Source organism: Manacus vitellinus, unplaced genomic scaffold, assembly GCF_001715985.3.
Source record: "Manacus vitellinus isolate BGI_N305 unplaced genomic scaffold, ASM171598v3 scaffold_53_pilon, whole genome shotgun sequence".
Classification (NCBI taxonomy): Eukaryota; Metazoa; Chordata; class Aves; order Passeriformes; family Pipridae; genus Manacus; species Manacus vitellinus.
In genome coordinates this window covers 3,099,216-3,126,456 of record NW_021940637.1, presented here as the reverse complement: position 1 = coordinate 3,126,456, position 27,241 = coordinate 3,099,216, and the positions used below count along the sequence as shown (strand labels likewise).

At 41.2% G+C, this 27,241-nt stretch overlaps 1 protein-coding gene across 1 annotated transcript; it reads right to left on the bottom strand.

Moving 5' to 3' along the window:
- Positions 1-726: 726 nt before the first annotated feature.
- On the bottom strand, positions 727-25,248 carry ICE2 (interactor of little elongation complex ELL subunit 2). The gene is made up of 14 exons (XM_018081533.1): positions 25,149-25,248; positions 22,274-22,541; positions 21,416-21,535; positions 20,037-20,171; positions 19,570-19,686; positions 18,402-18,561; positions 16,778-16,962; positions 15,340-16,276; positions 13,926-14,104; positions 12,366-12,495; positions 6,933-7,017; positions 6,789-6,839; positions 5,502-5,757; positions 727-3,165 (listed from the first exon to the last, which is right to left on the bottom strand). The coding sequence occupies exons 2-14, from the start codon at positions 22,346-22,348 to the stop codon at positions 2,974-2,976; spliced, it is 2,622 nt and encodes an 873-aa protein (XP_017937022.1). The 5' UTR covers positions 22,349-22,541; positions 25,149-25,248; the 3' UTR covers positions 727-2,973.
- Between the last annotated feature and the right edge of the window lie 1,993 nt (positions 25,249-27,241).

Below are 27,241 nucleotides of genomic sequence, written 5' to 3'. Positions count from 1 at the left end.
TTGGCCCTGGGCCCAGTCCTGCTCAGGACTTTTCTGCCCTCTAAGAACATGGTAGAATCAATCTTCACCCACTCTGCAGATGACAGCCCACGGCAGAAGAGGCAGGTACAGTGGGTAGATGAAGAGACAGAAAAGATACTCTTACAACAGTGACAAGAAGCAGTATCATCATGGCTAGGCTTTGCCAACGAAGATTTGGGAAGCAGTAACTATATTTAGAAACAAGCCGTACAAATTGCAACATAAACACACACAACCCACTCCAGACAGAGCTGAAAATTGAAATTCCAGGACAGGATTGTGAGATCTGTGGGCTTTTTCTCCTAAACTCAGTGGGTTGAGGCTATAAAAAATATCAGGATTTTTTTGCTGTAGAGCAACACTCACCTGGAGGGTAAGAGCCAGGCCCACTCCCTCTTCCTTCAGCTGTGGTTTCCTGCTTCCCACAGCTTTACAACCCATGTCATATTTAGGAATTTATACTCTGGTGGCATCACAACAGTCAGGCTCCCCCGGTTCCTTCTTTCTTCTTTAGGTAACCACCACTTCAGGAACAGTCCAAACAGAACCAGTGACCCAGCTACTCATACCCAGCACATTTTCTGCCTTTACTGAAACATTTTTTACCAGTTATTTTGTTGACACATTTTCTTTGTTTCAAATTTCAGATGTTACTGCCTGAAAGAAACACGCTACCCCTTTTCCCTTCTCCTCTCATGAAACTCCTTTAAATAGACTTATTTTTTATTTATAAATGGAGTATACTTTGGTACTTCCACCCGTGACACATGAACAAAACCTTTCAAAGCACTAACTCAGAGCAAATTACTTCAGTCCCACTTAATCCAAAAGAGATCAAACAAAACATAACTGAATTAAAAAACCATCTCATGTGTTGTATCCAAACTCCAGAGTCTCTACCTGTTCTAAACAGATAAGAAACTACAATTAATATGCTATCCTTAATAACATACTAGTGTAACATAACAGTATACTATTAAGAGAAAAAAGCAAGTCTTTTAGGCATATAGATATATGGGCAAATAGACCATCCATTTCTGACACATGAAACTGCATCAGGAAACTAAATTCTGTACAAGTCTGACAAAAGTTTTTACATATACAAACTGAGAACTGCTCTGACTCCTCCACACAGAGTCAGCTATCTGGAAAAATGACTCACAGCTAAAATATTCCTATTATGAGGAGTCACTAAGGGCACTTAGGGTTTTGAATCAGAACCGTTTGTAATTTGCAACCCCCAGTTCAGCTTGTCATTAGCTTATTACTGCAGCTAAAAGAAGCAGTGGCAAAAAAGAAAAAAAGAATAAACTGAATAACACCATAAACATATCTAACAGTTGGGAAAAAACCCACATCACAAAATGCTCTGTATTTCATGAAGAACAGTTTTTAATATACATTCACTGTTTAAGCCTGATTTTAAAAAAAATCCTCCCTTCAGGATTTTGTAACAGGTAAACTCCAGTGAACAATTTCTTTGTGTTTACCTTCATGACATTCAAACGTGTCATGTCAAGCCACAGTGAGCAGAGGAATGCTGGATCAGATGTGTGTGCTGGTAACTTCCTTAATCCAAACAAAAACCTTGGAAGAACACCTTTGAGGCCTCTGGTTTCTGTGATAGCAGTTTAAGCAATGCATCCAAACAGCTCTCCAGAACATCAGACAAACATTGGCTCAGACAGTTTAAAATAGTTGTGTTGTTTACAAGACAAAAATGGGAAAGAATTTATTGGACTCATTCTTGGAGCTCTCTAGAATTCACGAGCTCTTCTACAAATGGGAAGTACAGGGAGAAATCCAGAAAATGTAAAACAGAATCACAGAATAGAAATTTCAAGCCTCAATTTCAAGGCCTGTTTGTGTTGAGATTCTGTTTGATGAAATACTCCAAGTACATACCCTAAACCAGCTGCAACGCAGAGAAACCTTCCCTCCCCAGCAACCCCACTGGAAACACAACAGAGAACACCAACATTCCAAACAACTTTAATTTCCCACACAACTCCCGTGCTCCAGGAAACCACATCACACTGCTTGGCCTTTTCCTAGACAGCAAGGAACTCCTTTCCTCACTGCAGGGGCTCCAAACATCACTCAAACTGCTGATGCACAGCAGAGTCTGAAGGGTTTTGGGACACGACTAAGGCCTTGATCCCATCACTTGTTCCTCCAGGCAAACATCACCACCCCAGGTAAGCACTGCTGCATCTCCAAGGGATCTGACAGGACATTCAGGCTGCAGCCATTCAGAAACACAGTAAGGAAGTGCAATAGTCATTTCTGAGGACACACCAGAACTCAAACAATTCTTGGAAACTGTTCTGGTGAAGCATAAAAGAGATTTAATTTCTTTAGCTGTGCAAAATGTAATGGTTTAGCTGTGTGTTTCCCAGTGCAAATCTATGGCACGTGCTATTCAAATACACACAGCTTTTGTTCCCCAAGCCTCATTTGTTACCCCAACCTAAAGAGAAAACATTTAAGTTATTTAAGAGCTGGGAGACACCACGTGTCAAAAAGGCTCCATAATGATCTTGAAGTTGTTCTTATGCACAATACACAAAGTAAAATGTAGCTTTAAAATATGCCAGAATAAAAATCTATAGCGATTCTGGAAGAATTCAGAAAACTGCAAAGTTATATTTCTGGTTGTTATGTGGAATCATAGTATTGTCACTCACTGCTTTATTCTTCGTAATGGAGTTGTGCAAAAACCCCAAGACCAAGAGAAGACACTTTTCCCCTGTAACCAGCCAAGGGGCCACTTGCTTTTTCCTCTGACTGAATTTGGGATTTTCCCCTGAAACACTTCCACTGAGGTGCGAAGGGGTTAAAGGTTTAGGAAATGCTCCAGCCAAGGAGCCATTTCCCTGCCAGCTTGTTCTGCCTCCTCTGAAGATGCAAGAAAGCCCCAGATTTGTTGTTGCCTCTTGTTCTTCTCCATTCCTACTTCAGTTGCATTTTGTTGTACTTAGTGTTCCATCTTTTCTTCATTTTTCTTTGCTTGCAGAAATTCTTCCCCAGCTTCTTTGGAGCCACACCTTCATTTCTCATAGGCTTTGCTGGCTTGCCTTTTGTCTCCACAGCTCCTGGCTGTCCCTCACAGGGTGTGTTCCACTGTCCTTTTGCCCCAGACATCTACACACAGAGGGGGAGAGAATTCAAAGAAAGAGCAACTCAGAACACCAAACCAGAATGAATCATCTTAAATGTGCAGTAAGCACAAACATATACAACAACATTCAGAGCCAAAGAGACTCCCAGGCCACATCTGGGCTGGAGGGCAGGCCCAGCTGGTTTCCTGTCACAGTGACATCTCACCAGTCCTGCCTCCTGCTCGAGCCTGGATTTCCTTTGGCAGAACCCAACGTGCCCAAGGTAACCAGGAACAGATGCACGACTCTAGTTTGCCCTCATATGGAGTCAGGATGTGGCTAAAACGTGTACCAGGGCCTAAGAACCATCCCAGAGCCTGCCAAGCCAGGCATAGTTAGCACAGGGCTTTTACACAAACCAGTCGAGGTCTGCTGAAGAAAAACAGTGCTTGGAAATTTTCTCACTTCTAAAGTGTCATTACTAACTGTTCAAACATATTAGAGTGGGATCTTCGGGGCATTTCCAAAGCATGACAGGCATCATTACCTCACCAATATAAATTACAAAGCACCATGGACTCCTAAAAAATTTCTATCAGAAGTTTCTTTAGAGGCAGACAATTCTTCTCATAATCAATTCTACATTGTTTTCAAAACAACAGCAAAAAAATGAGGTATTAATGACTTAAACTATAGTAACTTTCACTTATCCTATGTCAGAAGATGACATCAAACACCTAAAATATTTTATTTCTTTAGATTTAACTTTGCTCTGAAGAAATGCAGAAGATAAATGCTGTATAAAATTTTCAGTAAACAGGAGGAAGCCACCCATACACAATTTCACATTTCTGCCTGAGACATGTATTCTCCTACATTAAGGTACTTCCATGCCTCTACACATACTATATATGCCTTTAATATAAAGTAACTTATTACTCTTAGTTGAGAAACAGTATCATGCATATGTGTTATGAATGTTGTGCTGCACAGGGAGCAACACAGCAATGAGAACTGAAGTTTCTGTGTGTCAGGGAAGCCACAGGAATTTCAGTGGAAGTCTCTTCAAAGGTAAAGGAGAGGCAGGTGATCAATGGCAATGATTCCAACTGAGCTACCACACTTTGGAGGGCTCAAGGGAACACTGACTTTTGCTGTGGACAAACAGTTATCCCCACCTGAGCTTTGTTTAAAATTATAAACAACCACAAACTGATCCAAGACTCTCCCCCACTCCAGCTGCAGAAAGCAGGAATCACTAAGTTAAGACAAAAGCCTTCAAAGAGTGGCATGAGGGGGCTGAGGGAAGTACTAAAACCTTCAGTAAAGACTAAAGTCACTTGGTTTTGTGCCTTGCCACACACAGAAGTGTAAAGACTGCCAGTTTTCTGTGTGTGGCTGATCTGCTCACAACCTCCTGTCTCCATGACATTTGGGGTATCAAATATTACACTCCACGGTGGAAGCACAACCTGGATTCCTCTCCTCTACCCAGCCAGTTATTCCCAATAAACTTGTAAGACTTTAGTGTCCTAGCCCTCAAAGAAATACCAGTTTCTGCTGAAACAGTTAAGTTAAAGATTTTGAGTTCTGGGGGAAAGACAAAGAGACAAGTAGAGATGAAGGTAGAACTGAAGAAACTGAAGCCAGGTTAAAAGGTCCTTACTGAAAGCATTTGAAGAAAAAGTGCATCAACAAAAAGCACCACCACAGAGGTAGAATTAGAAAATCCTTATAAATGCAAATATTGTGCCCATTTCAGCTGTACTGCAAGCCTATGAATTACAAAGCTTTTAATTAAGCCAAATGCCACATTATTTCTGTTGTCCAAAAGTACCATTAGGTCATATTAAAGATGCAAAACTTCATTTTGCAAGAATTTTGCCATCAGATGAGAGAAAAAAGATTAAAAAAACCAAACAAACAACACCACAGTGTATCCCAGAGAACTGTACTAAGAGCCCAATGGATTCCCAACAGCAGAATCCACCTCCCCTGGTTTTACCTGTCTACAGTTGTGCTAATCATTCTCACTCCTGTAGTCATTAGAGAGAAAATGCCAACTCTAACAGCCTGAGTCCTACAATCCAAGAGGCCCATCCTGGTGTGTAGATGCATCTTACACAACGTTCCATTTCCCTCTGTTAAGAGCACAACAAACCTAAAGGCTTTTCCACACTGTCATGTTTAAAGGTGGGTGAGAAGAACCTCCCCTAAACCATTTTCCAGGAAAAAGGCATTCTTATGCTTGGTAGTGGATCCAGAACTCCGAAGGGTCTCTGCTCCCAAAGACAACAGGTCACTATGTCAGTTATACACCCCATGGAAAGAAATCATTTCTAAACTACTGATCTGCTTTTCTAGCAATGGGACACTGACCTTGTGCTTCCAGCCTCCCTGGGGGGCGGGTGGGAAGGTGCAGGGCACTCTGCCCTGGCTGATGTGGTAGGGCAAAGGAAGGCTGGGATCCAGGGGCACCCACGGCACGGACAGAGTGGCAGGGACAGCAGGCAGGTCACAGTGAGCCTTGTGTAAGTTATAGCATGATCTTGTGCTCTTGTCAAGGCAGCTCTTGTAAATTGAAACGGAGGAATCTCCTGCAGCATGAGACAATAAATAAGAGCCCTCCTGCAGACTAAAAAGAGAGAAGATCAAAATGAAAAACAGTATTTAAATGGGTGGTTTGGGTTTTTATTTGATCTGAATAGCTATTATGTTCTTACTGCAAAGCAAAACATCTTTAGATATTTACTTATCAGTCCCTGTTTTATAAAAAGACTATGGACAAGAAAGCATTAATTAAACTGTATTGATAAATACATACTAATTACTGTGCTTATAATGTATTCTTAATGTACTAATTTATCAGCAATGTACAGATTGTCATCATATTCAACTAAACATGCAACTGAAAACCATCCACATTGGGCAAACTCCAGTTCCTTAACCAGTGTTTTACAAAGCATAAATACATCTGTGGACACAGACACAAAGCACAGATGTGCTTTCAGTATACACTGGGGCAAACAGGTTTGCAGGAAGGTAAATGTCAACCAACTGCCCAGTCACAAATCATGAAGCTACAGAAATTATCAAGTGCAGGAAAACTCCTCTGTAATTTGAATTCTGAGACTTGCACTCAGTGCAAGAAACCTGCTTCACAAAAAACCTAAACCACTTGCAGTCTGAAAGCCTTGAAGCAGCTAAATAAAGGAGCAGGGGAAAGGCTGCAGTGTTGTACAGAGAAAGATGTGCTGGTTTAAGTCAAACTAAGCAGAAGTGAACACAAACAGTATTATTCTACAAATTAAGCAAAAAGACTAACAAAAGCAGATGCCCAAATGTTACATGTCAGCCTATATACATAATATTCCAACTCACTCCTGCAAACTGTTCAATCAGTTCAGAAGGGTCCAGTCTCCTCTCCTGAAAAACTGGTTCATAAAAATCAAATTCTTATTATTTTGCATTATTTGGACAAACCTTGTAATGCCGAGCACATTTTATACAGTACTGCATTATGCCATGACAGACCTAAGAGAACCTGTAAAATATTTCATGTGTCTGAAGAAATACAAATCAGAGTAGACAAGCATTCTACAGAAAACACAGGATTAGCTGGGGAATGTTGCAAATAAACACAATTAACAAGAGTTGAGGACTTACTCAGACACTTTCTTCAAAATGTGATGAAGTATATTTAATGAATTTGCAGGCCTGTGAAAGAAAAAAAATACCAAAAGTAGTAGCTTTGCAAGGCTTGTTAGGGTTTCAAATTCATTGCTAAAAAAACTTACTAAAAATACTCACTTGATCAATCCAAGTTTTTCCCTTAAAGTTTCTGGAGAAATCTTTTCTAGCATAATAAGCTTTGATGTGAAAACATCTATATGTCCTGAAAAGAAATGCAATGAATACACTAAAAATAAAAATGAACAAATGTAAAAGCACAACATGCAGATCTAATGCATTTTTAAAAGAATAAAAAAATGGTACTCTTTTAAAGCACAGAACAGTGAAAAGTATTTATCAATGATGCACAATAACAGTAAAATGTAGAGCTGCTGGAAGTACAGACATCCATAGCTGGACAGTCTTTGTAAACCAGGGGGATGCCCCTGACCCCAGGAAATCTTACATTTTGGGTGATGTGTGGGATACACAACCTTATTTTCCCATGGCCTTCATCTCACAAGTTAGTTTGTATCTTCCCAAGTTCACCTGACCTTTGTCACTGTGATTCCTCACTGGACAGATCAAAGTTGACTTTTACAACACATTTACTTCTGAGTTTAATATACTTGTTTTTCTATTCTGATACATTACATGATCAATTGTGCTATTCCATTTTACTGGGGATTCTGACTTTTGTATCTTGATTTTTTTCCCTCCTCATCTGAAAAATCCCAACTTACAACTCAAGTCTTGCTCCTGGCAAATGATTTAAACTATTTGCCTTGACAGAGTGAGGAGCAACAATTCCAAGCTCTCCTCATGCCATTTTTAAAATGAAGGCTGCCCCCATTTCCCTTGGTAAGCACTGAAGATCCCCAGCACAGCCTGGCCATGGGTGTGGTGACCATCCCTCACCCCTGGTTCCCTCTCATGTCCGGGTTTTCCCAGAAATCTGTTCTATTCCAGCTCCCACAAGGGGGATGAGGAAAAGGCAGCATAATCAAATCCAGCCTACTCAGTGAATTTACTGCCTTACTATAAATCTGCCCTCCCAGGAAGTGTAAATGCTTCAACTGCACAGTTAAAAGTGCTGAACCAAAGCACTTCACCTCCCAAGCTAAACGTCACTGGCAGTTCATGTCTTGTGGAAGAAGACCAAGTAAGAACTTTCACTTTCACAAATTAAAAAATAATGCACCAGGATAACTGATTTGTTTTAAACACTGCACATTTGTTACTTTTCTTGATATCCATATTTTGTGCAAGACTAAGCAGTTAGATTTAATGTTCTGCGTTGCTCACTAGAGGAAAAGGGACTTGGAAGTCATCATTAAAAAAACAATTAAAAAGAAATCTGAGTTCTGTATTCCTCATCAGCCTCTCCTCAAGTCACAGGCTTCTCTGTTTCTAAACTCATTGACAACATAATGGGGAAAAAATAAAATAATAAAAAAATATACCTATGAACTACTCCCATCTAACTTATATAATTGTATCTTATATTTGAGAAGTGACCAACTGAAAACACCTGACAGTTACTCACACAGTAACATACAGGGTTTTTTCCAACCCATTTTTTAAATAATCCTAATTTAAAGTGAATTCAAGTGAAAGTAAACTATTCTTGCACAAGGTTTCTCTTAGGGACTTAATGCAAACAAGTGAACAATGGTCAGGGTAAAATGCTCCCATTAATCAGCAAAGGTTATCCCAAGTTTATTTACTGCTTAGATCAAGTACAAGTGCCTTATTTGGGACACTTGTCACAGAGATTAGTCCCTTTGCAGAGGCAGGATTGCCTATCTGAGCAGCAGGGGACTTAAATCACCAGGCAGGCAAGGTGCTCTAACAGCAAGAGGAAGACAGAGCTCCAAGCTTGTTTGGTGATAGAACACAGAAAATAAAAACCTCAACCTCCTGTCAGCCCTTGCAGCTCCTGCAGGAGGCCCTGGGGACACCGGGGCTCTGAGTCACCTCCTGGGCCAGCACTGCTGAGTCACCAGGCTGAGCTGAGAGTGCTCCCTCCAACACTGAGCAACAGCTGGGGGGCACACACTGAGGCCCAGAGAACTCTCCATCCACACTTATGTGACAATACAAGAGATGGCTGAGATGGCAAATTAAGCCTTTTCAAGATAAAAGAACTTCTAAGGTGTTCCACCCTTCCACATTCATACTGTGGAGTAAATTTTTAAAGAGTTGTAAGTCTATGGCTTTACAAAGAGTTTGATTTAAAAACTCCTTTATTATAAAACACAATAATTCACTAAAAATAATTCAAATTATAGCATAGTCTCAGAAGTCAAGTCTGCCTTTCTGCTTACACCAAACACATAATTGCAGTAGTCTTACTTTCAGGTATTAGATTAATGAGATATTCATCAGAGAATGAGATATTCACCCCATTTGAAGCTGTCCATAATTCCAGGATATTATCACCCTTGGAGAATTGTCCCTGGAGTTGCAGGACAAAGCTCTCTGTTGTAAGGAGCCCACAACATCCCATTTTTTCATAGCTCCCTTAGATACACAAACTGAAAGGCAGAATCTCACAGCTACCTTGCAAATTTTCCTCAGAGCAGAAAGAATCCCTGAGTAGAGCATGATAACAGCATCCTATTAAAGGCTGTGGGAGATGCTCTGTCACAGAATGGGTATTACTTCCACATGTTTTTTTTATCTACCTCTGTTAGAAACCACATGGCAGTACCAAAAATCTGCAGTCCCCAACTTTTCTACCTGAATAAATAAGTGTTCTGTCACTATCAAAAGCTGGCAACATGTTGGGAGTCCCAACTCTGTATCTGTAGCTGACTTTCCCCCCCCAGGCTGGGAGTACAAACTGACTGTTGAGGACAGGGACAACCCCCAGTGACCCTGTGCCTCCTCAGAGCCCACAGAGCCAGAACTCCCGTGGGCCCCAGGGTCTGCTGTTGGAAAAACGTATCCAGGAGCTGCCAAACAAACAGCACTGGAATAACCAGTGTTTCTCAATCCCTGTTTCTCTCAAACACACCAACAGAGTGTGCTGAAAGCCAGGCCACTCAGCCTGCCAGCCTCGGGCCCTGGGCCTGTTCCATGAGCAGGTACCCAGGGAGGAGACACAGGAATCCTCTGTATGGGCCAGGGATGGTTGGTGGGGCTGGAGCAACCCTGCACAGCCAGCCTGTCCTCTCCTGCACTGCCACGAGTGTCCCAGCCTGCTTCCTCCTGCACTGCCACGAGTGTCCCAGCCTGTCCTCTCCTGCACTGCCACGAGTGTCCCAGCCTGTCTTCTCCTGCACTGCCACGAGTGTCCCAGCCTGTCTCCTGCCCTGCCAGCAGTCTCTGTTCCAAGGGGTGCTGGCTGGCTGGCTGAGCAGCCTCCTGCCAAGCCCTGCCTCACATCACCTATATCTGATGGCAGATTAGACAGAGCTCCACTGCTCCCTCTGTGTGCTCAGCAAACACATCACTCTCTCCCTGCAGTTCCACTGCTTTTGACTCCGGAAATGTTATAAAACCCTTGATAACATTTTCTCCAGGCAGCCAAATTGCAGTGCAATTCAATATACTGGGCTGCTTATTAAATAATAAGAGAAGAAATGCTTCTCTATTGTACAGTAAGATGTAGTTAGAAATGGAGAACTGTGTACACAATTAGCCCTTTGTGAGGGTTTTTTTTAAGGAAGGGAAAAATCATAGCAAATATTGCTTTTCAAGTTTAAAATTAGAAACATCATTTCCATTAAATATGGAGAGCAGACAAACATGGGATCAGCAAAACTACTACCTCAAATACACTACATTTCACATAAACCCTATAACTCTGTGGTAGGATACAACACTTGTATAGAAAAATTATAAAGCTGAAGTGGGCATTTCTAAAATAGCACTCTGATGTGAGTCAGCAACAGCAGAACTGTAATAGAGTGCACAAGTGGAAAGGTTAGGCAACCACAGGCCACCACTGCTGCCATAACAACCCTACAAACCAGGCTTTTCCTACAGGAATGCCAGGCAGCCCCACTGCAGAACATTCACTGCACAAACAGCACCACCCTCACTCACAGCACGTGCCAAGCATATTCTAAATATCAACCAGCCACCAAGTTGCAAATTTTCCCTTTTAAAACCTCATTAATTACAAGATAATCGGTATCAGAAAGCTCTGCATGTTAAAAGGGTTGTTAAAAAAATCTGGCCACATTATTTATATGCATTTTTAATTTCTCTACAGAACATACAACCCAACAAACACAAACACTTTCCTGATGTTAAAATGTCATTGTACAAACATGAACACAGCATCTTCTATGGGACACTTGTCAGTGACACTTGCCTCATAACACTGCATTTCTGACGTGCTTGGCTTATGCCACTTTGAATAAATGGCCTTACAAGTCTATCTTTCTGCTAACATTCCCAGTCTTTTAATTCCTCTTTTATTGCCTTTATTTGCTGTGCTCTGGATTTCAGCTGCCATCTCTTCTACACAAGATTTGTGGTTTCCTGCTCCGTTCTCATGGAACGTTACTTCCAATCCATGGATTCCATTACACTGTCTCCTGTTTCCATCTGCAGGACAAGGAGTACCAAGAGCATCTCTTTGACAGAGATGTTTCAGGTCATATCACATATTAGGAGATTAAATGTCACGGATCATTGAGAGATGGACAACGGAAAACTTGGAAAACACACTTAAGTGAAATCATCCAGTGTTCAGAATTCCTGAGGAACTCTCCAGCTATGGGAAGAAGCTCTCAGTAATACTGTGCTGTGTATTTTTCTTCTTCCTATTAGGAATTCCAGTACTGCCAAGCCAGAAAATTGTTTCCAGCACCTCAGATATGAGACACTTGTGAAGTGTTTTCAAAGAGTGTAATTTCTCCAGTTTTTCAATGACAGAACCTGGTTTACTCTCTCGTTTGGTTTTCCTCATTCTATCTTACCTGTCCACACGTTATCAGTGTAGAAATAACAACATTATTTCCTGTTTTCAATGATAAATAAATAACATTTGGCCTTTTCCCACACTGCAAGTTGAAAGGCCAAAGAATCAGCATCCTCTGAGTCACATACCTGCTCCTCTGTTCTTCTTCTATTTTGGTACACAATAACTAATTTATTTATAATGTTTTCACAAAGTGATAAGATATATTCACAGCTCACATTTCATCAAGAAGTATTTTACCACTCCTGTGATAATTCATGATGCATATGAGACATTTAAAAACCCAAGAGCTAAAAACTCCCCCCAAACTCCAAAGATACTTTAAGTCAGGAAGATTTCTAACTTCAGAGAACTGAATCCACATTACAGATACATCTGTCTTTAAAAGAAGAATAAATGCAGTTCTGCAAAACAAACATTAATGGATACTATTTATCTAAATCCAATGTTGGAATATCCTCATTCACCACCCAACTCAAATTTTAGACAAAACACATACTCAAAAGTGGAAAACAAAATGGAAAAGTTAAAATAAATAAGGACATATGGACTAGACCTTTAGATCTGTAGAACAGACCTCCTCTGTTCTACATACATACACATTTCTTAGGAAGAAAATCAACACATGAACTTACCAATATAAAATAAACATTCAGAATGCAACAAACTCTCTGTCCACAACTGACACACTTCACTTTCTGTCAGAGCTTCCACACCATAATAGGCCTGGTATTCTAGTTTGGGCAGCAGGAATATGGGAGTAAGCTGTAAAAGAGAGAATAAAAGAAAAATCAGCACTCACTGTCCAAAAATGTCCACAATTTAACTACATTTTGTAGTTTATAATGCTCACAGTCCCCCACCATAGCCAGAGCAACACAGACATTACTTAGACTTTGTTTGATGGTTCCCACTCTGTGAAACCCACAGTACAAACCCTGGGGTACAGAGACTCTGTATTAAATACAGGAGGGTGACAGGGACAAAACCAAAAAAAAAAGAACAGTGAAAAAGGACAGGCAAGCTTTTACAAATGATAAAATTCTGCTGCTGAGTCATTTTTACATGCAACTAAATTATTTGAAGTTTACACTTCTGTGCTCTACTGCCCTCTGCAGCAATTCAAGAAAAAATACACTGTATTTCTGATCTGCTGATTATTAGTGGAATCCTGCCATTTATTCCTCTTGTGAGTATCTCACTTGAAATTAGAACCTAATGCTTGGAGTCTCATTTGAAATTAGAGGCAAACCTTTGTGTGTTAACACTGACAGAGAAAACAAACCTCTTGTCACTGACAAACCACAGCTGGAATTGCAGCAGAAATTAAAAAAAATAACCAAGTGCTCAGTTTGCAAATAACAAACCAAGCAGCTATTCACAGGCATTTCTGAGCAGTGCATCACTAGCAAAGGGATGCTATTTCTTCAAAGTAACATTCTGAGCACAGAATCTTGGTCAGGAACCAGAGCTCCGAGGATCCACTTCCTCTCCAACAAAGCATAAGCACCTCCCGACACAATCCCAGCCTGCCTGCTGGAATTCTGTCCCCTCAGGAGGGACACACCACAGCAGACGTGCTGGATGGTTCAGAGGACTGGACAAAGTGATACATGACTGAGCATTACAGAATAAGCTTCCTTTCTCCAATGTTACAAGGCATATTTCCATTAGAATTGCATTTAAACCACTTTATTCCATAAGATAAACCATTTGCTAAGATAATGTACCCCATAGTATCTTCAAACAGAATGAATAGGATCTCTTTTTGTGTTCTCCTACTTCTCTGCTTAACCAGGCACAACAGCAAGGCTGAATTGGGCTTGGAAGCATTGAAGATCATGAACATCCTCAAAGCCTTGGGCCAAACCCCCATCGCTGCATTAACTGTTAAGAACAGCTCAAACTGACATGAGTTGACATGAGTATCATTATCCCTGCATATTACTGCAGTAAAAAATGGAGATTCATACTTGCTTATCTTCTAATCAAGTAGCTTTAAAGTAATCACAAGTTATCCTTCCCTCTCTTCCTACAGCAAATGTTGACTTAAAGAAGACCCACACTGCAGAGTTCTAATTAAATGTACAAATTGTCTGAGTGAAAGCACAAATGCCATAAGGGACTGGGAATGCCAGAGATGCCACTTGGGCACAGCTGTTAAACAAAACCAAGCCATGAAAAGCTAAGAGCACCTTTTGGGTTTTTTTCTTCTTGTGGTACCGTGGCAGTGCCCTCACTTTCTGCACAGTGCAGCGCAGCAGGAGCAGCAGCTCCCCCAGACTGAACAGCTTGTACACCACGTTGCCCTCCTGAGGGGCTCTGTACTCTGAGGGGGCTTCTTCAAGCAGCTCCAGTTCACTTGGCAGCTTTCCTACAGAAAACAGAAAATACAGGAAATCACAAGCTTGTACATGTTTTACCATGAAGCTAATTAGCTTTTTCCCTTGTAGGATGTTTTTTGGTTGGTTGGTTGGTTTTTTCCTAAAATTTGTTTTGCTTCCTGAGATTTTCAGGTGGAAACTATTTCATTAGGCACAAAAAAGTCACTTACATATTAAAAAAAAGTTTAAAAACGATTACATTTGGAAAATGCTCACTTTATTAAAGAGTGTATTTTTAAATAACCCCACATTATTAGATTCCTCATACAAATAGAGCTGTGACTCCATTTTTGTAGAAATGTTACAAATACATTTAACATTAAACTTGGAGCTTCTGTGCATCTTTGAACATATTCTGAAATGTATACTGTGGGAGATGTTGTCATGCAAGGGACTGCAAGTTATCTTCTGTTAGTAAAATATATAACTTAACACTGGCTTTCTGCAAAACAGAGATACAAAGAGGTGTCAAACTGTATCATTATGCTTCCTATTCTCACACAGTCACTCTGCCGTGCCAGCATATCGGTTTCACTATCTCTATTAAAAAAAAAATCATATTTCTATTATCAAATACCTGAATTCCAGACTCTGCCTGTTTAAGAGACAGAGAAACAGGAAGAATATCGTGCTGCTCAGCCCTTCAGACTGAGGGAGAAGTGGTCTGGCAGTGACTACTGAAATTCAGTTAAATCAATAAAAATGTAGGAAGTGGTAATGCAATTTCAACTAAATTAGTTGTGTTAATCTACAGATTAAGTAATCAAGTATTAAGATTAATTTCTACATGATCAAATGCATAATTTGATTATATTTTTATTCTACCAAAAAAGTCAAATAGTTCCATTTTTGATTGACAAGAATCTGTTTTTGCAGACCAGACTACTAAAATATTTGAATTTTGGTGCAAAAACTCATTTCACTACCAAATTATTTCTTTTCCTTGCTTAAAAACCTTGTGCATAGCAGCTTTTTGTTTCCCTGCAGTAAAACAGTATTTCACATTCAGCTCTGTGGACAAAAAGCTCCCAAAATGTTCCCTTATGTGTGCAAGACAGGAATTAAGAGCACCTTCTCTGTGGGAGAATTAAAGGCACATCTCTAAGTGAATGTAACAGGTGCTCTATTACCACATTCTTCAGAGGAAGGATTCAAATGTTTTTCTGTGAAATTTTATCAAAAATTGGACATTTTCCTCCTCACACAATGAACACACTTAACTTACTCTTTGGCACTCCCTCAAAGAGCCAAGTCCAGGTGTTCCTGCTGGGATTGGAGGCAGGGGCTGGCCCAGCTTCTGTGCTGGAGGTCACCAGTGGTTTTGGGGACGGAGGCCCCTGGGCTGGCACAGCATTAGGATTGTCACAGCTCCCCACTGGCTCGGGAGCTTTTTGGGAAGGTGACTTGAGAAGCTCAGTTTGCATTTTCAGAATCTGTCCCACAGGATCCAGCTCCTTGGACAACTTCCTGGTGGGTTTCCTGCAGGCTTTCTTTCCCTGATCCATGGACTCTGAGCCATCAGCCACGCCTGCTGAAGGGAGCTGGGTGGGAGAAGGAGATCCTGCAGGCCCTGCTGAGCTATCCTGGGCAGTGGCTGGGGCAGTTGTTTGGCACCAGTCAGTGTTTTTACTCTCTGAATCAATGACCAAACGTTCCTCATCCGTGTCACTGCTGCAGAAGGGAGGCTGAGTCTCGTGGCTCTGGGCAGCATCAGACTCTTCCTTGTCACTGACTGCATCAGACAGAGGATTTGGGTTTGTTTCATTGTCCAATACTTCCTTGGTCCCAGCATCCTGTGCTTTGTTCAGTCCTGTCTCCACTGACTCACCAGGGGAATTTTCTCCAGGGCTGAAGCCTGGAATGCCATCTAATGATGGAAGCTGCAAACTGGCACATGCTGAAACGTCCTGCTCACAAAGGGGGGTTTTCCCTTCTTCATCTCCACTGTTTATAGTGGATGTAATTTTCCCCCCCATGTTTAGGCCATGAGATAAAACTTTAGCAGTGTTACTAACTGCAGGAAAAGTACTTTCCACTTTAGAAGTTCTTGAGAGCTTGGCAGATGCTCCAAAAGTTTCCAGTTCTGTAACATCATCATCAAAGTCCATCCCTGTGTCATCTGGAAGGGGAATCTTCCTGCACTGGTAGGTATCAGAGGACACCTTAACACAGGGATGAAAAAGTAATAATATTAAGAAAAACCAATCAATAAAACAAAGCAAGAAACGGAATGTGTTAATCACAAAAAAGGCACAGTCAAGTTGAAAACATGAGAAATGTTCTACTATCCATATTTTGACTGTTGGGAAAGAGGGGCAATAATGGAAAAAATGTTCCTGTTTAACATGGAATAATTGAGTCCTAAGAATTGAAGGCCTTTCCAGAGGGAAATTGAGTTCAGAGAACTTTTCCCACTGAAGTAACTGATCCAAACACATTTTTTAATGAAGTCAGCAGTAAAGCTGAGGTGCCCATGGAGCAGAAGCATTTAAAGGAACTCTACGGACACTTTATATCAGGGTCCATAACTCAGCAGTAGAAAAAATGTCAACAGAAAACCTAAATTTTCCTTCATTATTAGAAAAGAAAAAGCGCAATTTAGGAAATAGAATACAAATCTTTGTTTTTGTTTGTTTTATTTAAGAGTAGGTGAACCTACATACATCCCACTGGAACAGATTGTCCTCAGCTGGTTTGTCCATCCATACATCAGAAACTGAAACATAGGATGTTTTAGTTGCCAGGAAATCCATTGGAATTTCATGGAAGATTTGATTCCTCTCTCTTACTGTCATTTCTTTTCTCAGCAGAGGTGAATCAACATAAACCACTTTAGCTGGTTTGCTACCTTTTCAAGAACAAAAAGAGATTGAGTACACATTAAATGAAAGGAAGAAAGACTGTTGTATAATGTAAATAATAAATCTTTCAATTTTCAATTATGGTCAAATCCATTCCACATTCACAGAAGAAGAAATGAAAAATGATCCCCTCATTCACCAACAACAGAAAATACAAGTATGTGCAGGTGCAGTGTGAGTGATGATGGGCTGCAGCACCAACACACACCACGTTACCAGCTGAGCACATTTCAAACACAGTTCTAAATAGGCAATTTGGAAAATAAGAATTTAGGACCCATCACTTCTTACACTGCATTTTATCATCTAATGTGTTCTGTTCTCCAAAAAGCTCTTTTTTTCTCCCTTGGGTGAGAGTCAGTTTTTCTTTGTTAAGTCTCACTGCCCAGAAGTGAAGGCTGCACTTTGTTTGCCTTTAATCAGTCCCTGTGTCTGGGCTCTGCTGCCCCACGCTCGTTCCCACCTCACCACACTTCCACGGGAACAAACAGAAAACCAAAACCTAAAAATCAGAGTCATGCCCTGCCCACATCCCACAGAAAGCAAAGGCACACAGGGAACACAAAAATAAATTCATGCAAGGGGTTGGTCACAGGGAAAGGTGGAAAAGGAAGGAGCAGAGAAACCCTTCAAGAAACACTAGGTATTTCTAACACATTCTGAATGTCCTTTAGCTGTTCACTTGGGATCCAAAATTAAGTTTAAAAACTGTAATGCTGATAACAAAAGGAATCAGGCATATCTTTACCGATAAAGCAATTTAATTTCGTGTTGGAAAGCACAAAATTTGTAAAATTTGCAGATATTTGATAGCTTATTTACTATCTTCAAGTCTGCTTTAGAAAGCACACAAGGACATTTCAACACAACAAACATTATAAATACTCATAATGAATAAACCCTGGTGTATTTTTAAAAAAAAAGAAAAAGGTTATCAGGAGAGGAAATCTATATTCAGGTTACTGAAGGAGGGCTTGACAACCAAAGTAAAGCATTCAGATGAATTCATCAGTTTATTAAAAATATTTTTTGTTGCAAATGGGAAAAGTATCTCCATGGATATCCACTACTTTTTAACTATTCTATGATGTGAATAGATACTGTTAATTCCAGAAAATGTTTGCTCTTTTCTTTTTCAGAATGGCTCTTTTTTTTAGCTTACTGAAATCAGTTCACTTGATAATTTTAACAGCTTCATGCAGTTGGTTTCTTTCCAAGGATCACAACTCCCAGTTTTGAAAAGCAAAAGGATATTAAAGTGGTTTTCTGGTTTGCTTTGTTTATCCCCTGAGTGGAAAATATCTGTGTGCCCAAATTCAATGTTTATGGGGATAACTGTAGAGGTTGGGACTACTCCCAGTAACAAGGTGTAGAAAACTATAAGAAGTGACCCCAGATCAGCTTTTATAACAAAAACATCCCATACCTGCAACAGTGACCATTTTAACACAAACTGGAATTTCCCATTGCTCCTTGTAGTTTAGTCCATGATTATTCAATAAAGTAAATAATGACTGATTACTTAGAACAACTTGAGGACAGTATTTCAAAGCAAGTTTTTCTGCATTTGAATCTGAACTAATATCCTAAACAGAAAAAGAAAAAAAAAATTTCTTTTAAAGTTCTTTTTTTTTTTTTTTTAAGAAATATACAGATTTAAATTTACAAGAAAAACTCCAAACCCAAACAAACATGGATCAATATCTCCCCCTCAAAAGTCCAAATACCACCACAGTGCTTCAGAATGAAGTGAAAAAGAAGAAAACTCCCCTGAAGGTTTCTGGCTAAATCTTATGCAATCACATTGCAGCATAAGATAACATATCATCTTAACTTGTACTTTCAGTTCATTCTTATAAATTTGAATCACTGGGTTGAACAGGAATTTAGATGATCATGAAATACAGGAGTGCACTGAAGAAAAAAAAACCCCAAACCAGATTAACTTGCAAATATATATTACAGATTTTCTTGAGTCAAGTAATAGCATAGTAAAGATGTGTAATATTGAAGTATGGTTAGAACTGCCCAGTTTCAATACCAATTACATATAAAGAACCTCAAAACAAATATAAAACCATGAAGAATACAAATTCAGAGCTGACATGATAAAATTGATAAACACTGTGAGGACACGTCCATGAAAAAGGACCAAGAAGATAATGGAAGCACCATGAGAGAAGGAAGGAAAATCCAGCTGTGCTCATGTTTTCTGCCACCTGAGACATCACCATATTCTGTTTACTACTGTAACATCTCTTGGGGCAGAGCCCATTCTCCTACATCTCCTCTGCTCCTTTCTTCAGCAAAAGTGTCTTTGCAATCACAGTGTTTCTGTTCAAAGTTTGGGGTTTGATATGTGAACAAACTCCTTAAATTAGCTGATAACAAATTATCTGGAAAAAACAGTCCAAAAAAATCAGTTCTACAGAATGCAAAACTCCTTCATTTTCACGGTGGAAGAACACAAACAAACAGCAGCTATTTAATGGTGAGGTGGAATGGAATCTAACAACTGTTCAACCCAGAAACAGGATCAAAGGGCACTTGGGTACAAAATATGCCTTCAAAATGCCAATGAGAAGGTAACTTACATTATGCATAATCTGAGCCTTTTTTTCTGGAGCTATAATAGATGTCACAGTTTCATAATCTGTGGGCAGCTGAACGGGCATGGCAGGGAAATCTGTTTTACCTCGTCTTGCTGTACCCTTGGAGAAAGCAAAGAGAGTCAGGAAACAGCTTTAACAGCATCTTGCTGACCCAACATTGCACTTCTTGTGAGGAAAACACTCATAATTTATGCAGCTGCATTAGAAAGTTGTGTTATATGAAAAATATACTATTACTGTAATCTTTTTATGGCAAACATACAGTGGACAGCTTTACTACCAAAATAATTTTATTAAAGTTTTAATTAATAATTTTAATTATCAATTGTAACCCCTAATCCAAGCACTGAATAATAGCTGCAAAAATCCCAAATCCTTGTGTAACACAATCCTGATGTAATTCTACTTATTTGAAAAAAACCCCACAAACCCAATAGATAAGGTATTACCATTGCAAGAAGATTTTTTTCCAGCCTGAAGGTCAGCTGTGTCTGGAACTTCCCTCCCATGATACTCATGATCTCCTGGAGCGTGTAAAACTCAGGATACTTTTTCACATGTCCAATACAGGCACGGAGCAATTCCTAAGGTAAAAACAAAAACTGTTTATGCATTTGTAATTTCATAAGAATTTCATTTTGAAGTTTTTTCTGCCATTGCAAGTTGCATTTAAACATTTGCAGATACCTGCAAATCCACCTACTGAGATTTACAATATTCTTACAATCACTGGTGTCAGAACTGACATTCTAAATTCTCCTCAGCCCTCCATATGCAGGACTAACAATGGATGCACACGGGCTCAGACCAATCACTAAAAAATACAGCTGAGTACAGTTTGAACTGTGCTAAACCAAGTAATTACTTTAGTATCTTTCAGTGGAACTAGTATTTTTCTGTGTTACCACCCAGTTTACACAGGCCTAGGTAAAAGGCACAAAGGTAAAGACAGGATGATTTCACTGGTGTTGAAACTCACTGTCATGTCAGCTCCAGATAACTTTTATATCTGAATTATGCATTTAAGACATTTCACTTCTATTTAGTAACTAGACTGAATTATTTTTGCAAGTATTGTTTAAAACTAAATATGTGCCCCTACTTCATTTTTAAATCTGGGTATCAACCTTACAATAAACAGGATTTCAAGTTTGGAGACACATTTTGTGACCAGATGACAAAATCACTTTGAAAAATAGACACAAGATATAAAATTGCAAAACCAATCCCAATTTTTAGGTAAAAGAAAAAATACAAGCAAGGTTTTTGCCTGAACATGTGCCCAAACTATGCATCAACCCATTAATGGGAAAGTTTAATGAACCTCTGTTCTGGAATTCCTTTTCCAAAACCCAAGAATGATACATGAAGTTGCATTCATGTTTGATCTCAGAAGCACCAAAGTGGATATTTAACACAGCATGAACTTGCAGATGATTATGATTAAAGCCTGAGTCACCTCTGATTAAAGAGCCTCTGTAACATGCCACTGTAGAATTTAACATTCAGTCCAGTGGTGTGTATCTAGGAGCAACTTCTTAATGTAAATGCACACCTAAAATGCAACTTCTCTGTTCCCAAATATAAGGATGCACTTTATTTAATTGAGGAGTAACTATTCTCACATATTGTGTTCAGCGCCTTCACTTGTATCATACCTTGCTGGCTACAATGAACCACAGGCCAAGGGAAATGCCACCCGTCTCATCCCAACATGGAATCAGCACAAGTTCAGGGACCAGCACATCCCACAGGCAGTGCCTGTGTATCTCCTACACAATTCCACTGGGATTAGCTCAGAAAAGATGGAATGGCACCTGGCACTGACCTCAGTATAACGCAGTGCATCTCCCGAGATGGCATCATAATCCTGGGCACAGCTTCTCGCAGCGTTCTGGGCAAACTTCATAAATTCTGCTATTTCATTGTTTACCACTTCTTTCATTTGCTGGGGAAAGGAAAAATCTACTTTTAAAACAGAACAGAATCCTCTATGCTAGGTATGTAACCAGCAAAATTTCCAGAGAGGCAGTACAGGCAATGGTACGAGGGAGGGTATAGATTCCACTTGCTGCTCAGTCTGGCAAATGCTCAGAGGTTCACTCCAGGAAAAGAAATTTTTGTGAGGCCCATTTCCTTAAAAAAAAAAAAAACCCAAACCAACAAACCACCACCACCCAACAAACAGCAAGCCTCTTTTGGTATGGTGCTTTATAAAAAGAAAGGCTACAAGACATTGTTGATGAAGTTTACATGATAAAGCCACAAAGTATCTGACTCTGACTTCCCCAGAAATTGTACCAAAAGTAACAACAACACAGTAGATACTCATGTGCCCAGGAATGACATTCCCACTGTTATGGCATAAAACAAAGGAATCAGCATTAAAAAGGAAGCATGGGAAACCAAATGGAATGGCTCAAAAACATTTGCTGCTAATTACACTTTACAGGATTCAGCTCAAATGATACTTTCATCCAACAAGGCCACAGCCATCTAAACACATGGCTAAGGCTCAGCTGCAAGGGTGCACTCGAGCCCTTCTACTTCTGTGAGCACTGATGTGGCAGTACATGAACAAACTGAATTTAAAAACCAATGTTCCCACCTTCCCCTTTATTCTTTGTAACAAAAAAATTGTATGGCTCCCTTTGTGACACTGCTGTGTCCACAGCTGTGCACTCACCAAATATGTGAACAGTTCCCTTTGACTTGCTGCATTAAGTTGAAAATGGTTGATTTTTTTTGAGTACTTAGTCATCAGATATAAGTATGTTTTCTGCTCCTTCTCAGACAGACAAGAGGTGAATGGATAGGGGAGCCTGGGTTCTGGAAAAGGAGGATCATCACTTGTGCCTTTGGCCTCCGCCTCAGCTGACTGTGTGGCCTGCACGTCACAAGGCTGCCTGTTTTCTGAAGAGCTTCCCAGGGCTTCCACATTTTTCTTTGCCTCTCTGAAAGAAAAGTAACAAAGAATCTGCACTTTTCACATAAATACTAATATTTGCCAGAATTAATAAATAAAGGCAGTCATGCAAGCCTAAACTTCAAATCCAGTAAAATGCTCTGAGAGACACTGTGCTCTTCCAATTCCTGGCCTGTGCCAGGGGATTTCTCTTATTCTGAAACTCCACCTGGACAGTCAGACTCACCCTCAGTACCAGCAGAAGGTTTGCCACTTGTTTAAAAACCAGGAAAAAAAAGTAGTGAGTTTTTTTCTCCTTAAACAAACTGGTGTCTGTATTAGTCTGTATACTCAAGATTGAGGTAACAAGCCAAATGTGAAATGGATTCCTTGCTCTGGAAACACCCGTCATTAATGAAAAGATAAAGAATCTCCACATTTCATCACTCACTGATGGCTGGTGTTCAGTTTGCACTCAGAGAGGTCAAACTTAAAAGTCAGTTATGATAGTAAAGGAGAAAGGTTTTTTCTAGTTAAGTCTTTCACTGTAAAAGAAGAAAATTTAAATTACTTCATTGTAACACCAGAAACTCCAGATTTTAATGAAGAAATTCTTACAGAGCACACAGTTCAAGAGTTTAATTTTCTACTCTAAATAATGCTGGAATGAGCCACCACAAATGACATTAGGCCAGGGCAAGGGGCATAGCTGCCCTAAGAACAACAAAGCTGGTTCTTAAAACCACTCCAGTACATGAAGGCCAACCAGCTCAGCCCTGCTCTATTTAAAATAATTGTTCTTAAGAGAGAAAATACTTAAGGCAGACAAAATGAACATTAACTGCTGATCTTGGAAAAAGCATATTTTTAAGATACTATTTCAGCAGTAGGAAACATCTCTAGTGTCATTCAAACCCAGCAGTATCACATCCACAGCTCTTAATAACACTTCACAGCTGTCTCTCTGGATACAGGGATGTGTCCATCCCCGTGGCACAAACTGGCAAATTTAATTAAGCTGGAGCAGCAACAAGATGCTGACTCAGATATGCCAATGTAGGAACATCAAGACATTCTAGCAGCTCAAATTGGCTGCATTCAGCACTGAATGAAATGGCAGCACATCAAGATCATTTCAGTATGCAGTGCTGTCACAGGCTTCACCGGGGTGCAAACCAAAATAATCTGACAGAGCTTTTCTGCCCATATTTACAGCATTATCCTTCACTGGAGCTGACAGCTTAAATTTGCCCCTTCATTTCATCAGCACCCTGCCTTCACAGCTTCTACACCAAGACTTAAGTAAATATCTATCAGAAACTCCAATATAAAAACCAGCAAATTTCCTCCAGCTTTTCCTTTCACATTTGCTCCAAGAGGTTTAATTTCTCTGCCCCCTGACTATAGCCACACAATCCAGTTCCATCAGTTCCTGATTTTTCCCAGTTGCAGCCTCTCTGGCCTCTCCTGGCTGTAAACTCACCTGAACCACACACAGCTGAACACAATCCCACTCCTGAGTGTCTACTCCAGACACCCTTCAAAGGAAGAATCCTACAGTAGTATCAGGTGTACCAGCAGCGAGCTGTGAGGGCTGTGCTCATCTCTTGCTGGTTCCAAGGAAAGCTGCTCCAACAGAGATGAACCAGAAAAGCCTTCTCTGGTTAAAGATGTGGGATAGAGAGAGCAGGTATTCCTCTCAAGTGGCATGTTCTCATTGTCAGTTCATAAAAATACAGTAATTCCCCTTTTGCACAAGTTATCTCCCCCATGCTGAACCTCCCCCTCGGAGCACAGCAGCTCCGTGGCTCTGTGGTGTGCCTGTTCATTCCCAGTTCACACCTGCACCTCCCTACCAGCTTCACAACTGCTGAGGAAAACCAGTGGTCTAAACACAGCCCCCCAGTGCTCAAATCCAGCAGCACCAGACAGGCCTTTCACTGTGCAAAATAAACACTGATTCTGCTTCCTTAAGGAAAAAAAGGACATAAAACCTGCACAAACAACACTGCCTGTACCACCTGTGTTCACACAGTTTCATTTCCCTGCCTTCAGCTAACACTCTACAGAGTTTCTGCAATAATCAAGGAATTAATTGTATCTCCACTGCACCTATGGAGTTGGGTTTATGCTCCTATGCTGTTGGGTTTATGAAAACAGTGCTGGCTACTTCCAAAAGACAAAAGTGAAAAGGATTTCAATGTACAGGACTGTCACCCTTCTATAAAGTGAGAAGACACGGACAGACAGCGAAACATGAATCCCTAAAAAGCACTAGGTCTGGTTTGTGGGTTACAGGCCCCTCACCCTGACCAGTTAAGGGTGTGGGTCAAACTTCATCCCTCTTTGGCAGGTAAGAGAAAGCAAAAACAGGCACCAGCCCCAACAAATAACCCAACCTCTATCCCAAAACCCTCAAAATACCCCCTTCAAGGCAGAGAATCCCAGAGGGCCCAACCTGGACTCCTCCTGCTCTCTGAGGTGTCACAGCAGCTGAAGCACAGACCTGCTGGAGGAGTCAGTAATAAACCCCCGTGTGCCAGAGAACACCCAGCTTTCCCCCAAAACAGTATGAGCATCTGTCCATGGGATGATAACAACGAGCAAAGGTGATAACGTAACACAATCAAAGAGCAAAGGTGATAACACAATATACCTTCTCGATAAATGCCACAGTTCAGACAGGCTCGGAGACAAGGAATATTTTTCATAAAGTTCGTGTGAGAAAAATACTTCTTTGCCATTTTTTGGTGTAATATCCCTAATTAAAAAAAAAACAAAAACAAACAACACAAATACATTGCAATACAAAAAAATCAAAGGCCACACCTGCCCCCAAGAAACAAAACCCAGAATAATTTATAAAACAAAAGAGGATGCCTACACAGTGTTTCCAGATTTCCTCTTTGTGGAAGTTACAGACATACTAGTTCCATCTGGTTTTCAATAGTAAAATACACATTCCTTACAGTACAGAAGAACAGTTTCACTAATGCAATATATAAATTCTAGATGCGGTGAGAGAAACTGATGGTAGTTACACACTTTCATATGTTCATCAAAGAAAACCAAACTTTGGGTTGAACTTGCTGGAATTTTTGCGAAAGATACACCGTTTTCTCTTGTTTTTTTTTTTTCTTTTTTTTTTTTTTTTTTTTTTCAGAAAAGAGTTGGTTTTATTTTCTACACTGATCTTATCTTCAATATTTTTTTTTTTAATGTAGCCCTTCCAGTGCACAGGGTTTATACGACACCAACCTTCCTAAGTTATTGTGAAAGGTGTATGAAAGGATTTATTTACGTCTTACCTCACAAACTAATTCAAACCCATCACACACATACTAATTCAAACCAATCCCACCCCTCGGTTAAAGGAGCCGAATTACGTCTTTGCGGGGCGTTTCGTGTTAGAAACACGAACAACGCCACGGCCCCGGATTTCCAAGCCCTCGCTGTCCCTCCGCCGTGGGCACACACGGACACAGAGCCCCTCAGGGAAGGGATTCCGCTCCTCCCGCTCCCGCGGCGGGAGCGACCAGGAATGGCTGGCACACCCTCCCGCCCGCCCTCAGCGCCGGGACGGCGCCGGACGGGGCGGGGACTGGGTCTGCCGCGCTGCCGCAGATGCGGGGGCTGCTTCTATCCCCGGCGGGGCATCAGGGGGCCTGTTCCCGCTGGCCCGCGTGTCCCGCTGCCCCGGCTGGCCGCCGGCACGAACAGCTCACTCACCAACTCAGCGGCGGCCCGCGCCGGCATCTTGACAGCCCCCTCACACGTCACGGGGGCAATCAAGCGCCGGCGGCGGTCACTGTCCGAGCCACCATAGGGCGCGGCGCGGCGGCGGCCCAGTCGGCCGCAGTTACGGGGGCGGGCCGGGTGAGGGCGCGGCGGAATTCGTCGGCGGGTCCCTGAGCGGCACGTCCCGCCCCGGGTGTGCAGAGGTGGGGCCTTGAGCAGCCGTGTGTGCCCTGAGCAGGGGGCGGGTATCCCGGGCGGCACCGATGGCCGCCCAGCCTGTCCCTCAGGGGTTGGGGCCATCTATGAGGGCTGAGGTGCCCCGTTCCTCAGCTTCGTTCCTCTCCCCGCCGTCCAGTTTCCCTGGATCACTTCTCGTTTGTTATCTCGTGGGCAGAGCCACAAAAGTGTTGGGTTTTTTGGTTGTTTTTTTTTGGGTTTTTGTTTTTTTTTTGTGCTGATGATCAGGCTTCCCGGGGTGGTAAAATGTGGAATTCGGGTATTGTCAGGACCCATAGGTTTGGGTGATGAAAACTCGTTTGCCTGCAATGCTACAACAAAAAGGTGACCCGTCATTGCTCCACAGGTGGGGAAATGAAGGGCAGTGAGGATGGGACATGGAGCAGTGTCCCCCTGGTGTCCTGTGACTAAAACTGGGCTAATACATGGGAACACAGAGATGATTCAGAATGATTTCCAAACCCACCAACAAGGGGGGGGGGTCTTCAGCTTCCCTGCAGATCACTTTTAAGGACACTGATTTTAATTCTGCCCTCTCTCCATTTGTGTATCTCAGAGGAGCACGAAGGTTTCTTGTCCCTGCTGGACCCATCCAGAGCCCAGTGGTGGAGCCTCCGAGGAGAGATCTCACTGCCCAGCCCAGGTATGGCAACAGTGACACAGCTGAATGACAAGGAGGCTTATGTTGGTGAATGTGGCAGGTTAAATCCTACTTCAGGCTGCATCTCTAAAACCTGCAGTGTCTGCTTTCTGTTGTGGTTTTTTGTTTGGTTT